The sequence below is a fragment of the Abramis brama genome (genome assembly GCF_963993115.1).
Source record: "Abramis brama genome assembly, chromosome: 12".
Classification (NCBI taxonomy): Eukaryota; Metazoa; Chordata; class Actinopteri; order Cypriniformes; family Leuciscidae; genus Abramis; species Abramis brama.
In genome coordinates this window covers 10548690-10560479 of record NC_139974.1, presented here as the reverse complement: position 1 = coordinate 10560479, position 11790 = coordinate 10548690, and the positions used below count along the sequence as shown (strand labels likewise).

The window sequence follows — 11790 nt, the reverse complement described above, 5'->3', positions numbered from 1 at the left end:
ACTTTATTAAAGGTGTTTGGTCATTATAATCTAGGAAAAATACATAAAATAAAAGTTTTACACTGTAAAAAAAATAATAATTAAAAAATGGTCAAATGACTGGCAGCTATGGCTGCCAAACAAAAACCTTAAAATTAATGTAAAATATCTTAATTCAAACAAGGAAAAAACTGTAAAATAACTTTTTTTCTAAAACTTTTAATAAATTTTTTTTATTTTTTTTTATTTTTTTGCACTTTATTGGAATTAAGATATTTTACTATAATTTTACGGTTTTTGTTTGGCAGCCGTAGCTGCCAGTCATTTGACCGTTTTTTCCGATTATTTTTTTTACGGTGTACTCTAACCTGTTGATTCTAAGAAAAGTTCATTATTTTTACAGTCTGCGAAATTTGTACATCATCAGTTGAAGATTCCCCTGAGGACTGTAATGTCATCCAATAGTCACATGTTTGACATCTAATTTCACGACTGTAAGACTTGTAAGATTGTAAGAAAAAAAGGCAAAAGCAGGGTGAATGTCATATGCAAATATGGTTTATACTGAAATAGTATCTTATTGATTTAACAATGAAAAAGACAGAAATAGCCTTTATAGATTAAAAACTATTTAAAAATTGTATGCATTTGATTTATTTGTTATTGATGTACATGCTAAAACCACTACTATTATACACCTGAAAACCTGTCCATGCATGCAGTGACACCACAGTCAAACACATTCTCCTGTATGTAATTATTTCCTCAGTTAGCTAAGGAGAAATTAGAGTTAGCTTTAAAAAACAAAACAGAAACATTGTAAGCATTTTATCACCAACCAATATTTGGAGCACACAATGTCATGCTAGTTTAGTACACATAGCCTATAGTTTTATACAAAATGAATGTTTAATCTGTAAGCTTACATGACCTATGAATAAATGTTCCAAAACTCATCAAGAAAAGTCATAAATAAAAGACATTCCAATCTCTGACTGGAAGGCATTGTAAGTCAAGGAAGTTTCTGAAGTCAACTTTCTGAAGAAACTTCTGAAGTCACATCTGCAGGGGAAGGAGGGGTTTATACAAAGTATACAATGATCATTAAACAACTGAAGGTGATTTTCTTAACATAGATGCCTTGACTCAACCATCATAGAAGATCGACCTCACCTCCTCAAACTCTTGCTCTCTTCCTAACGATTTGATCAATTCCGTGCCAGAGATATTTTTTTATTTCAGTTTCACAGTCTGCCCTCGTTACACTGTGTTTTGATGCAGCATCTGAAATAAGAAACTCGAATAATGAATTGGAAACATGTTGAATGGTAGTCCTTCATACTCACAACTGCTCTTGTACACTCTTCTTAGGATCAAATTTGCAGACATCACAGAGTTCACCAAGTGATTGAATTTACAAATACAGAAAAAACATAGGCTAAGTAAAATACAAACTTTCTTAGTATGAGGGAAGTGTTCATGCAGCAGTGAGTTTACCTCGGATTACATCTGTTAAAATAGCTAGCTTAGAGAAGGGCCTTTTATCTCCTCTGCCCTGCCAGTTGAACTCCATAGCCAGATCATCTGTTAGGACTTGCTGCATAATATTCTTAACCACATCCTTGGCCCCCAAACCTCCAATCCTTGACAGATGTTTTACCTGTAAAGAAAATGTGGTTTCACTTTATTTTGATGGTCCCTTTAACACGTTCCATTGACCATAAGTAACATTGCACCTACATATCAACTAACTCTCATTAGAGTGTTAGTAGAGTATTAGTAGACTGGTAGGGTTAGGGTTAAAATAAGTTGAAATGTACTTGCAAAGTTACTTATGGTCAGTAGAATGTCTGTTGGACCATCACATTAAAGAGTTAGCAGACATTAAAGCGGAGCTATGCAGCTTTGGCAATTTTTTTGCAGTTTACTCGCTTTTTGCTCGCAGGTTTCTCTATAGAGCTCCCCCTACAGCTTCGGAATAGAGGCCGTTTATCAATACCAAGTACACAAACTTCGGACTTGAGTCCTTGGTAGTTCGGACTTGACAAGTTCGACTCAGGAGAACGAACTCCCGAGGACGGGAGGGCGCAAGTCCAATAATTCTGCAAATGGAACAGCGGCGTTCTTGATAGCGTCACTCAGCTCGCTCTGGCTACTCCGGTTATCTCTTTATGTATATTTAGGCTACAATAAAACAAAATATGTTATAAAACACTACTCTGCCTCTTTTCATTTTCATTTAAAAAAATCTTAAACATATTAATGGCTACACAAATGTGGTTCTGGCAACGCATTTGATTATTTTCACTGCATATATTTATAACAACAAGAAATATAAAACACAACCCTGACTCTTTTTGTTTTTATTTTAAAAATATGATACATAAAAAACATAATATTGATCATTAAAACTGACATTTAGCGAAAAGAGTGTACTACCCGTATTCATACTATACAGAACGTATTTTTTTAACGGTCGCAAAGTACGTTCTAATTTAAATGTAGTACCTACTTGCATAGTACGCGATTTCGGACGCAGCTAATAACAGTAGCATTTTTAAATTACGCAAGTTTTCTAATCTGCTATTGACACTTGCTGGTTGGTGTGAGATGTATTCTGGGATAGCTGGCTGTCTCAAGTCCGCACAAGTCACCTCTCGATGCATCCTCGGTAAAAGGGGCGGATCAAGAACACATCCGGGGATTTGAACTGGACTTGGCTAGATGTGAACTTTGAATTGGAACAGTACTTGGGCAGCAAGAACACATATTGAGTCCACAAGAACACAAGTACAGACGCATTGGCGACTCTCCCCCCTCCCATCTTCTCCCTCTGGTCATGTGCATAGATATACATGTATATCTATGGTCATGTGCAATTGTTTTCAAAGAAGCCGGCAAACGCACGGAGCCATGTCCACTGAGGGATGTATGATACACAGAAGGCTAGCACATAAATGTTTAGATAGTGTGCAGTGCCATAAAGCAATTTGTTACATCGCAAGATCTGATATCACGTGATACTTCCTGATGCTGAGGCCGGCGGCTCGCCGGCCCAAAGTTGCAAGGGTGGTTTTTCCGCTTACAGGCGCTAGGGGGGTGCAAGAAGACCATCATTCAACCCGAAAAAAGTCATATAACCATTCCAATGACTCCGAAGCTGTTTGGTTAAGGTAAATTAAGCTAAAAAAAACCCTGCATAGTTCACCTTTAAGCAGAGAGTCTACTAATAATCTAATGAGAGTTAGAGTTTAGTTGCAAAGTTACTTATAGTCAACAAAATATTCAAAAGGAACCATCAAAATAAAGTGTTACCAAAAATATTTTAAATATTTTATTAAGTGTTGTTTATTATTATAACATGTCTTGAAATACTTGATTCTTATTGGTCAAACACAGCATTGAGTGGTCAAATATTTTGTGTAATGAAACTGTGTGTGTAGAATATATAGAATATAGAATATATCTTACACCACCTAAAGTTGAACAAAGAACCGGAGCTGGGTGAGAGAGAACATGAAATAGTTATCTGTGTTATGCTAATTCATCAAAAGAAATTAACAATAATGCAGATTAATAATGAATCTGCATAAATATTATAACACTGTATTTAATGCCCATTTATTTTATTTATTTATTAAGTAGCCATGATACAAGCAGGATAATGTGCAGTCATTATTGCATTACAGCTGAGTGTACATTATCCCTTTCTTAAAATGCTGTGTTGACTCACATATTTTTGTCGTGTTGTTGCATTTCTGAGCTCATTTTCAGTCCTGACCACATCCTCAAAGGTTCTAAGAGGCAGATTTAGGCTTGTTTTAACATCTTCAGTGGGCAAGCTGCTACTGCTGGGGGCTTCAGAAACCGTATTGTCTTTCAGTAGTTTCTTTAACATAGAAGAGTTTTCCTGGACTGTGCTCTTGATGTCTCTCAGCATTTGGAGGAGATCATCCTTGTCTGTTGTGTAAAATGAGTTGTGTAATTACAAAAAAGAGAGAAAAAAACTGATTATTAGGGCAAAAGAAGTTGACTCACCATCAGGAATTTCTTGAGTGCTTTCTGGTCTTTGTCTTTTTAGTATTCCAGTGAATCTTTTGGGTGATAGAAGAAAATTTAATTTGAAAATAAACAATACTTTAACAAAACAGTACAAATTAATTCTTTGATCTATTGATAGGTAAAATATTTTAAACAAATTTTGTTTTTGGAAACAAAGTGCAAGTATCTGTTATTTACCGTTCTGTCATTTCTTTTTGCCCCTCTTTTGCCTCACCAAATGAGACTGCAATAAGATAATTATTTTATTATATTATTTGATTTAAAAAAATCCTAAATTTAAACGATTATTTTAAAATAGTGACCATTACCATATTCTTTGTGAAAGCTAATATTTAATTTCTCCCATGTTTTTCCTCCTGTTTCAGGTTTAAGTCTGTTCTGAACAGCTTGCATGCACTTCTCTGGTGATTTGAATGGAGGCCAGTAACTTTGTTTCTTGTCTGAGCTCAACCAGTGTGATGCGACCACCATCACCTCATCTGAGTCTTGCAGGGTAACAACTGCATACATGGTGGGTCTAGTGAAGGGGGACAGAATTATGTTTAGCTCTGATTAAAAAATATATATATATACTTAATTTTATAGTAAATTGAAAAGTTAATCAAACCAATCATCTGAAAGTCATGGGATTGATGAAATTCTGACAAAATACACAAAACAAATTCACAGGTATTTTTGCCCCATTGGTTTGACTACTTCTGTTGCAAAATTTATGGCATAAGCAAAATTTATACACTGTATGCAAGCCATAGCTATGTATATTATAAAAAAATAATAATAATAAATTAAAAAAATTCTGCAATTGAGATCTGCACCTTCCATCACCCTCCATCAAAATGTCTTTTTTAGACCAACTGGCTTCTGATTCTTCTTCTGTGTTGTGCACAAGTGTTTCCTCCTTCCTTTTTTTTCTCCAATCCTCTTCCTTAGACTCATTTCCAAGGCACTTTAATTGTTTACCATCAACGTTTCCTTTGGATAATTCCTTAATGTAATACACTTCGTTATCTCTGTTTCTCACTGCTGCTATTACTTCCTCAAGGTCCTCAGGTTGGATGCAAAGTATTACACTTTGTTTAAAAATGAGAATATCATTCTGTTTTAAACGCCCAGCTAATGCGGAAGCAAAGCATTTCAGAGCCAGTGTAATGAGAACTGGGGTCAAAGGGCAGCCCTGATCCAGCAGTTTGTCTCTCTCAATTGAAGCTTCTACAGATTCAGTTTCTGCTTCTGGTGCATCTCTGAGAAGGTTTTTCACAATGAGGTAATCCTGACACAGAGTTGGGTTTGACCGTTTTTGCTCTTCTATTTTATCCTTAATACAGGACAACCTCATCTCAGTGCAGAAGGTTTTGGGAGTGATCATGACAGAAGCTGAATTTTTTGGTACAAGACCCTTTGACTGAGACTCCAAGAAATCATCTAGACGTTTTGTCAGAATATTTGCAATGATGAGGTAGTCAACGTTAAAAAAGTGTTGATTCTCATCATGTGGACTTTTCACAGTTTCATTAAAGTGTGTCTCAGAGCAGTTAAATGCACCTCTGTGGATTCTGTCATAGAGTGTCTTTATGTATGGAATTAGATCCTGAATGTTGTCTTTATAGAAGGAAACTGGGATGCCGTCTGGTCTCGGTGTGTCTGACACTTGAAGAGACTGTACAGCTGACACAATGTCAATCTCACTGACTGCATCTGAGCTTTCTTCACCCAGTGATAAACCAGTCTCATCTGTCAAAAGATCCTTTTTTAGATTCAGCCATTGGGAGATTAATTGTATCTGGGTATCTTTCTCAAAAAGGGTTGTGGAAACATTGTTAATATCCAAGTATACAGGACGATGGTCACGCATCTCTGAGTCTCTGATTTCACAACTTCTGACTCGCCACATACATTCTTCTGGAACAAAAAAGTAATCCAGCCTGGACGCAACTTGACTGTGGAATGTATACTCCTGCTTTACAGGGTTCTTTCTTCTCCAGACATCAACTAGCTGAAGAGATTTCATGAACTTATTCACACAACTGCGCAGCTTTCTGTGGTTTGAGCTGTCTGTCACCCCTTTTGAATTGTCTTTGTCGATAAATGGATTGAAAACCGTGTTGAAATCTCCACCAATCACCAGCAGCCCTGTGGTCATTGAATGCAGGTAAGGTAAAAGTTTATCAAGGGTTTTTGTGTCTGTTTCATGGTTATAAACACTAACCAGAGTGTACAGCTGACCTTCCAGTTTACATTTCAACACAACATAAGCTCCACAGTTATCTTTTTCATCACTTATACATTCAAAATCTAGTCTTTTCCTGACTAGTATGGCTGTTCCCTTTTGGGAGGTAAACTTTGTGTAGAAAACATGCCACTCATTTCTTAGACCTTCAATAATACGTTCATCTTGTTCTCCAATGTGTGTCTCTTGAAAGAAAACCACGTCCGCATTTTGTAATTTTTGAAATTTCTCATCTCTGTTTCGTTTAAGTCCATTAACATTCCAGGTAACAAAATGTATTGTCTGTGTAGCCATCGACAGATCTGCTCTAACAGACCAAAGGTCCCTGTCAAAACAAAGAGGGATGGAGGGTAGGAACTTTTTTGTTTTGCATTCTGAGAGAATTACTGAGACTGAGTTTTAAACATTCTGATGTCCCAAAAAATTATTTCCTATTGTATTATTGTCTTTGTAATTTTGAGTCATGAGTATGGTGTTATCTGACACTTGTTAGACAGGTTATCATGTATCTGTTACACCCACAATAGAGACAGAGCGACACACGTCATAATCTGAAAACCATGCAAACAAGCTAAAAAACCCAGAACTAAGTTTTTATAAGCTGTCAACCCCAAAAAACGAGCGTTTAAGGACACAAAAGTGGATACTGGCAGTTGAGACAGAGCGCAACATGTCAACTGGTTTAAAACACAAAAGTGAGTCAAGATCAGGCAAAACCACACTTCAACATAAAAGTCCTGAACTCAGACACCACAGTACTAAGTTCTTTACAACACTGGTGTAAGTATGTAACATTTACAGTGACAAAACATAGTTTTTTTGTATTTTTGAATAGATGCTGAAATGTACAATATGGCCATATTGACAATATTTAAAATGTAAACATTATGTAGGCTATTTACAGCTATAGAAACAGATGATATTTACAAATCTTTCATAACATGAATATATTGGTATAGTTTTTTTCTACCATTTTACTTATTTATTTTATACTCTTAACCCTACCCCCATGCCTGGACATAACCATTTTGTCCAAAAAAAAAAAAAAGTCAAAACGCATTATCAAAGTAGTTCAAATGATGATTGCATTCGCAATGCTCTCTGGCATAAAAGTTTTGAATGATATACATAGTCAAATTTAAGTTGTTAAATTTGAAATCCTCTCTGAGGATCTTATTCCGATATGGTACACTGTAAAGGCGCACAGATGACAAACGTCACTAAATAAGTGCAGCTCCAAACATAAAAGTAATTGTGTGTGGAAGATCCACACTTTATGTAAAATACATAGGAATTCTCATGAGATCACGTTGCGAAAAAAACAACAAAAAAACGAAATAATAATAATAATAGTAACATAATACAACACTTCAGTTGTGGTTTTTAATGTTATAGCTCTTTTAATAATGGCTTTTTCTCTCTTCATGGGTGCCTTTCTTGCTTAGTCAAATGTTTGTAAGATAAATTAAACAACAATTTAAATAACAATACTATTATTTTATTAATTTTTTTCGATTGTTTTTAGTAAAAAAAAAAAGAAGGACAAAATACATTTTGGACGTAAACTACAGTTTTTGAATTTTAGCTCACTTTAAGCATCATAATAATTTGAAGGAAAATTTACCTTTTATCTCAGGATAATGTGTGGGACAGTAGACTGTCGTCGATTCAGCTGTCAAGTTGAACAGAGTAAGATTTCTGACCTTGTATCTTGGGTGTTGTCAGGATTATGTTTTGTTCATTGTGTTTCTGTTGGTTCTGTTCCTGTTCCCTGTGATAGTATCTACCAGGCCTCCACCATAGCTCCTCCCTCCAGCGACTCTGCCATGGAACATCTTGCTGGCTGTATCCTGGGTCCCTTCCTGGTTCCTTCTGCTTCTGGCTCCTCCCTCCCTCCACTCCACTCCCCCATGGACTGTTTTCATCCCGGTCTTGTTCCACGTCCTCCTCCAGAGCCCCCGCCTTCCCTGTCTCCTTTGTCATGTGTATACAACAGAGCGTATACAACAGCCACACGTTACAGGTGTGGACTTATTAGTGTGTTAAGCAAATGGAAAGACAAAATTTTCTCCTTTGTAAAATTTATTTGAATTTATATTGCACAGAATAATTGTAAAATCTGTAGCATACATACTATTCCTATACTTTCCATATCCATTTCCTATCTGAAAAGAATAGGAACAGGTTTAGGGGGAAATTAAGGTGAAATCAGATGAACTGAAAGCAAATTTTGCCCTGTAGGCGAAGTGGAGATGATCAAACATTTTTTTAATGGATACATGCATATTAAACAATCAAACATCATTATTGCATGTAAAGGCTTCAGGTCTGTTATCTTTCAATGAACTGAGATAACTGAGAATGCTATGAGAAAAAAAAAGTGTTTCTGAAACCTTTCTAAAACTTCAGGACAAAGATTAAGAGTTTTTCTTTGTTTTTTGTTGTTAGGTCAGTATAGTTAATTGATTCATGTTTACTGAAGCATTAGCATTACCATATCTGGGTGAGGTTTTGATGCATAAGAGTCACTGGCAGTTGTCCATTTTTGTTGGGTTTATCATTTAGTGTGTAGAAATGATAAATATGTATAAAAAATAAAGCTTGATTGCTAGCTATCTGTACAAGATCATAGGTTATTTATTTATATTGAGGATGGTTGATTCACCAAACCTCTCGGCTCTGTTTGATGAACATCAGCAGCAGAAGTTTTGTTATTGACTCACAAAGGATGGAAAAGTTAATAAGGAAACACAATATTTTGCCAATTGTTTGCATTTCTCTTTTGTGTTACAAGCTCTCTGTTTTTCCAGGTGAGGTCAAGCATGAAAATCAAGACAAACTGCATTTCTGTTTGCCACCGCCCTGTATAATCACAATAACATTAAGCCAGTCCAACATGTAACCAAAGCTGTGATAATATTTAACTATTGAATATTAATATTTGTTTAAAGACAATTTAAGATTATTGGCCTATAGATGGGAATTGAATGATTTGGTGCACTTTAATGCTTAATGTTTATCCAACATTGTAAATAGAAATGAGAAATATTGTTAAAAAAAACTAATTATTATTGAAATTTCAACATACACTGCAAATGTATCCATGTCAGAGGATTTTGAGCTGAACTAAATATAAGGAAAAGCAGATATTAATTGTGAGAATAATTGAGAATATTTTATACAGAAAATGTTTAGCTATGGATTTTTGCCTCAAGCATCATTTTAATAATAATTTAGCATTAATTTAGATTATAAGTAAAAAAAAAAAAATGTTTATTAAAACTATTTTCTTTTTCCTGGAGCTTAATAGACACGGGTTACGGCCATTTTTTAAAGAGTAGCATGATTGTCTCATGTTCATATTTTATCTTTTACTTTAGAAATACATTATCCTTATTTCTTGACCCCACACTAACAGTGTCCAGGTTTGTCCTGTTGTAAATGACGAGGGCAAATTCACTTCTATTGTGTATTTATATCAGAGATAGTCAACGTCGGTCCAGGAATCATGCTGTCCTGCAGTTTAGCTCCAAACTGAGCGGCACTCAGGACTAACGCCTATCCCTGATCCCTAGAGAATAAAAATAGTATTTTATTCAATTTATTCGTATGTACTACTTTTGTATAACTAAATGTATTTGTGGCACTATAAATTGGTATGCTTAGTCTGTTAAATTGGAACAACTGATTTTGTACTAAATGCATTTTAGTTGTCTAAAAGCAGTGCTGAAGTTCAACTAAAGTTGTATTAAATATACTTGTTTGTGCTAAAGTTGAACTATACTTATGTACACTTTAAATATCTTCTCTTGTATTTAAGTTTTGAAATGCAAAATTCACTCAGCATAAACTTCAAATGTATTTTGGTGACATTTAAACCAAATTTAAATTGCTGTAGCATTCCCAGCTGAACAGATGCAATTTACTCTTAGGAACTGATGTTTATAAAGGATTTCATTTCCAAACACACCGTAAGAGCTGAATAAAAGCAAACAAACAAATAAACATTAGACATCTGACTGCAAATTGTATATAAATGTCTATAATAAACCTATAAACTAATGAATACACATTTGCAATCTAATTGGCTACACTATAAATAGTGTGACAATAAATAAAGTTTTTAGTATTGCAGGCTAATGTAATAACCTTGCCTTACTGTACTGCAGGGCTCTCAAGTTTTGAAGACAGACAAGAGTGACATTCCCCCCCACCCCCCATCAGGGGGTCAAAGGGACGGGTCGCGGGAATGGGGGTGTTTCATTAACATTAATAATATTATTATTAGTGTTTTTGTTGTTGTTATTAATAATTGCTCATATACCAAATACAAAGTATTTATTCAATATCCACATGTGCATGTGTGTGTGTGTGTGTGTGTGTGTGTGTGTGTGTGTGTGTGTGTGTGTGAAAAAGAGAGAGAGAGAGAGAGAGATTATGAATGGTGTTGTTTATTGTAAGTGTTTGTTGCCTTTTTGGACTTGTTGCCTTCCACCTGCACTGTCTCTTCCTCCATCTCCTCCTCTAATGGGCCTACCCTTTTCGCCACCTTCTCTGGGTCAGCATCCTCTAACCAGGCCTTTTTAGGGGACTTTCCTCTCAGGGCGAATGAGAGGATGCTTAATTGCTTTTTACCTGACATCTTTGAAAGAGGAAGACAGATGCTATGATTAATGCATCCATGGCCAGGATATAATTATAAAAGACATGATTTTAAAAGTGACCTATAACATGAGCCTAACAAATAAGTTGGGGCTAAAGTGGTTCCATAAAAGGTCATTGAAGTTCACGCAATCTCACTAATTTGATCCAGGTTTATCAAGTCTAGATAATTGCATGTGCACGCGTTTTTGAGCAAAGGTCGATCGTGGATCAAATCGATCCACCATCAAACAGCGTATATTTTATGCTGTTTTTTTCCCCCTCAGTGCAAAACTTACATTTTACAGTTATATTCTCCATCTGTAAATGTTAGAAAGTCATGCAAATGTATCCATTTTGCTGCTAATCTTCATATTGAACGAGCGCTGCTGCGCGCATGCGCGCCAAATAGGAGCGCAATAATTCTGACTAAAATATACATTTTGCTTGGAAAATTAATACGCGATATTTTATAACACTAGAAATATCTTCTAATTATAATAATTTATCTTTAGGATGTTGGATACGTTGCAGTGAATTTCTAGCGAACAGAAGTACTAAAGTGAACAGAAGTAGCCTAATTCAGAGAAGTTTATTTTAAGAAACTAAATATATAAAGATACAAAATATAGTTTTGGGTATAGGACCTATGCTACTTAATAAAGATGATGTATACTTATTTAGAATGCTGAGAATTACAGCTTTTAATGCAATACTTTTTGGAGAAAGCAAGAATCCCCAGTTTTAAATGAGTAGATTTAGTTTCTAAAGTACATTATGGAGAGGATAACATGAAATTAAGAGCAAATGTATACATTTTGAAAAGATATGTGCAACTCTAAAATCAAAGAATATTCCATAAAATAAAGGAATATATATTA

General features: G+C 35.2%; 1 protein-coding gene across 2 annotated transcripts; it reads right to left on the bottom strand.

Moving 5' to 3' along the window:
• Window positions 1-232: 232 nt before the first annotated feature.
• On the bottom strand, window positions 233-8062 carry LOC311093061 (uncharacterized protein). 2 transcript variants are annotated; one of them, XM_084130173.1, is made up of 9 exons: window positions 7893-8062; window positions 4857-6171; window positions 4350-4558; window positions 4219-4264; window positions 4018-4073; window positions 3713-3939; window positions 1477-1639; window positions 1153-1263; window positions 233-1041 (listed from the first exon to the last, which is right to left on the bottom strand). In XM_084130173.1, the coding sequence occupies exons 2-8, from the start codon at window positions 6047-6049 to the stop codon at window positions 1157-1159; spliced, it is 2001 nt and encodes a 666-aa protein (XP_083986299.1). In that variant the 5' UTR covers window positions 6050-6171; window positions 7893-8062; the 3' UTR covers window positions 233-1041; window positions 1153-1156. The 2 variants fall into 2 exon arrangements, with proteins under 2 accessions (XP_083986299.1, XP_083986298.1); XM_084130172.1 differs by having other exon boundaries at window positions 4857-6593; window positions 7893-8030.
• Window positions 8063-11790: the final 3728 nt, after the last annotated feature.

Coding starts and splice junctions, on each gene's coding strand:
- LOC311093061 (XM_084130172.1), bottom strand. CDS start 6,562: ATGGCTACACAGACAATACATTTTGTTACCTGGAATGTTAATGGACTT. Junction 4,265..4,349: donor TAGCTTTCACAAAGAATATG/GTAATGGTCACT, acceptor ATCTTATTGCAG/TCTCATTTGGTGAGGCAAAA. Junction 4,074..4,218: donor CAAAAAGAAATGACAGAACG/GTAAATAACAGA, acceptor ATCACCCAAAAG/ATTCACTGGAATACTAAAAA.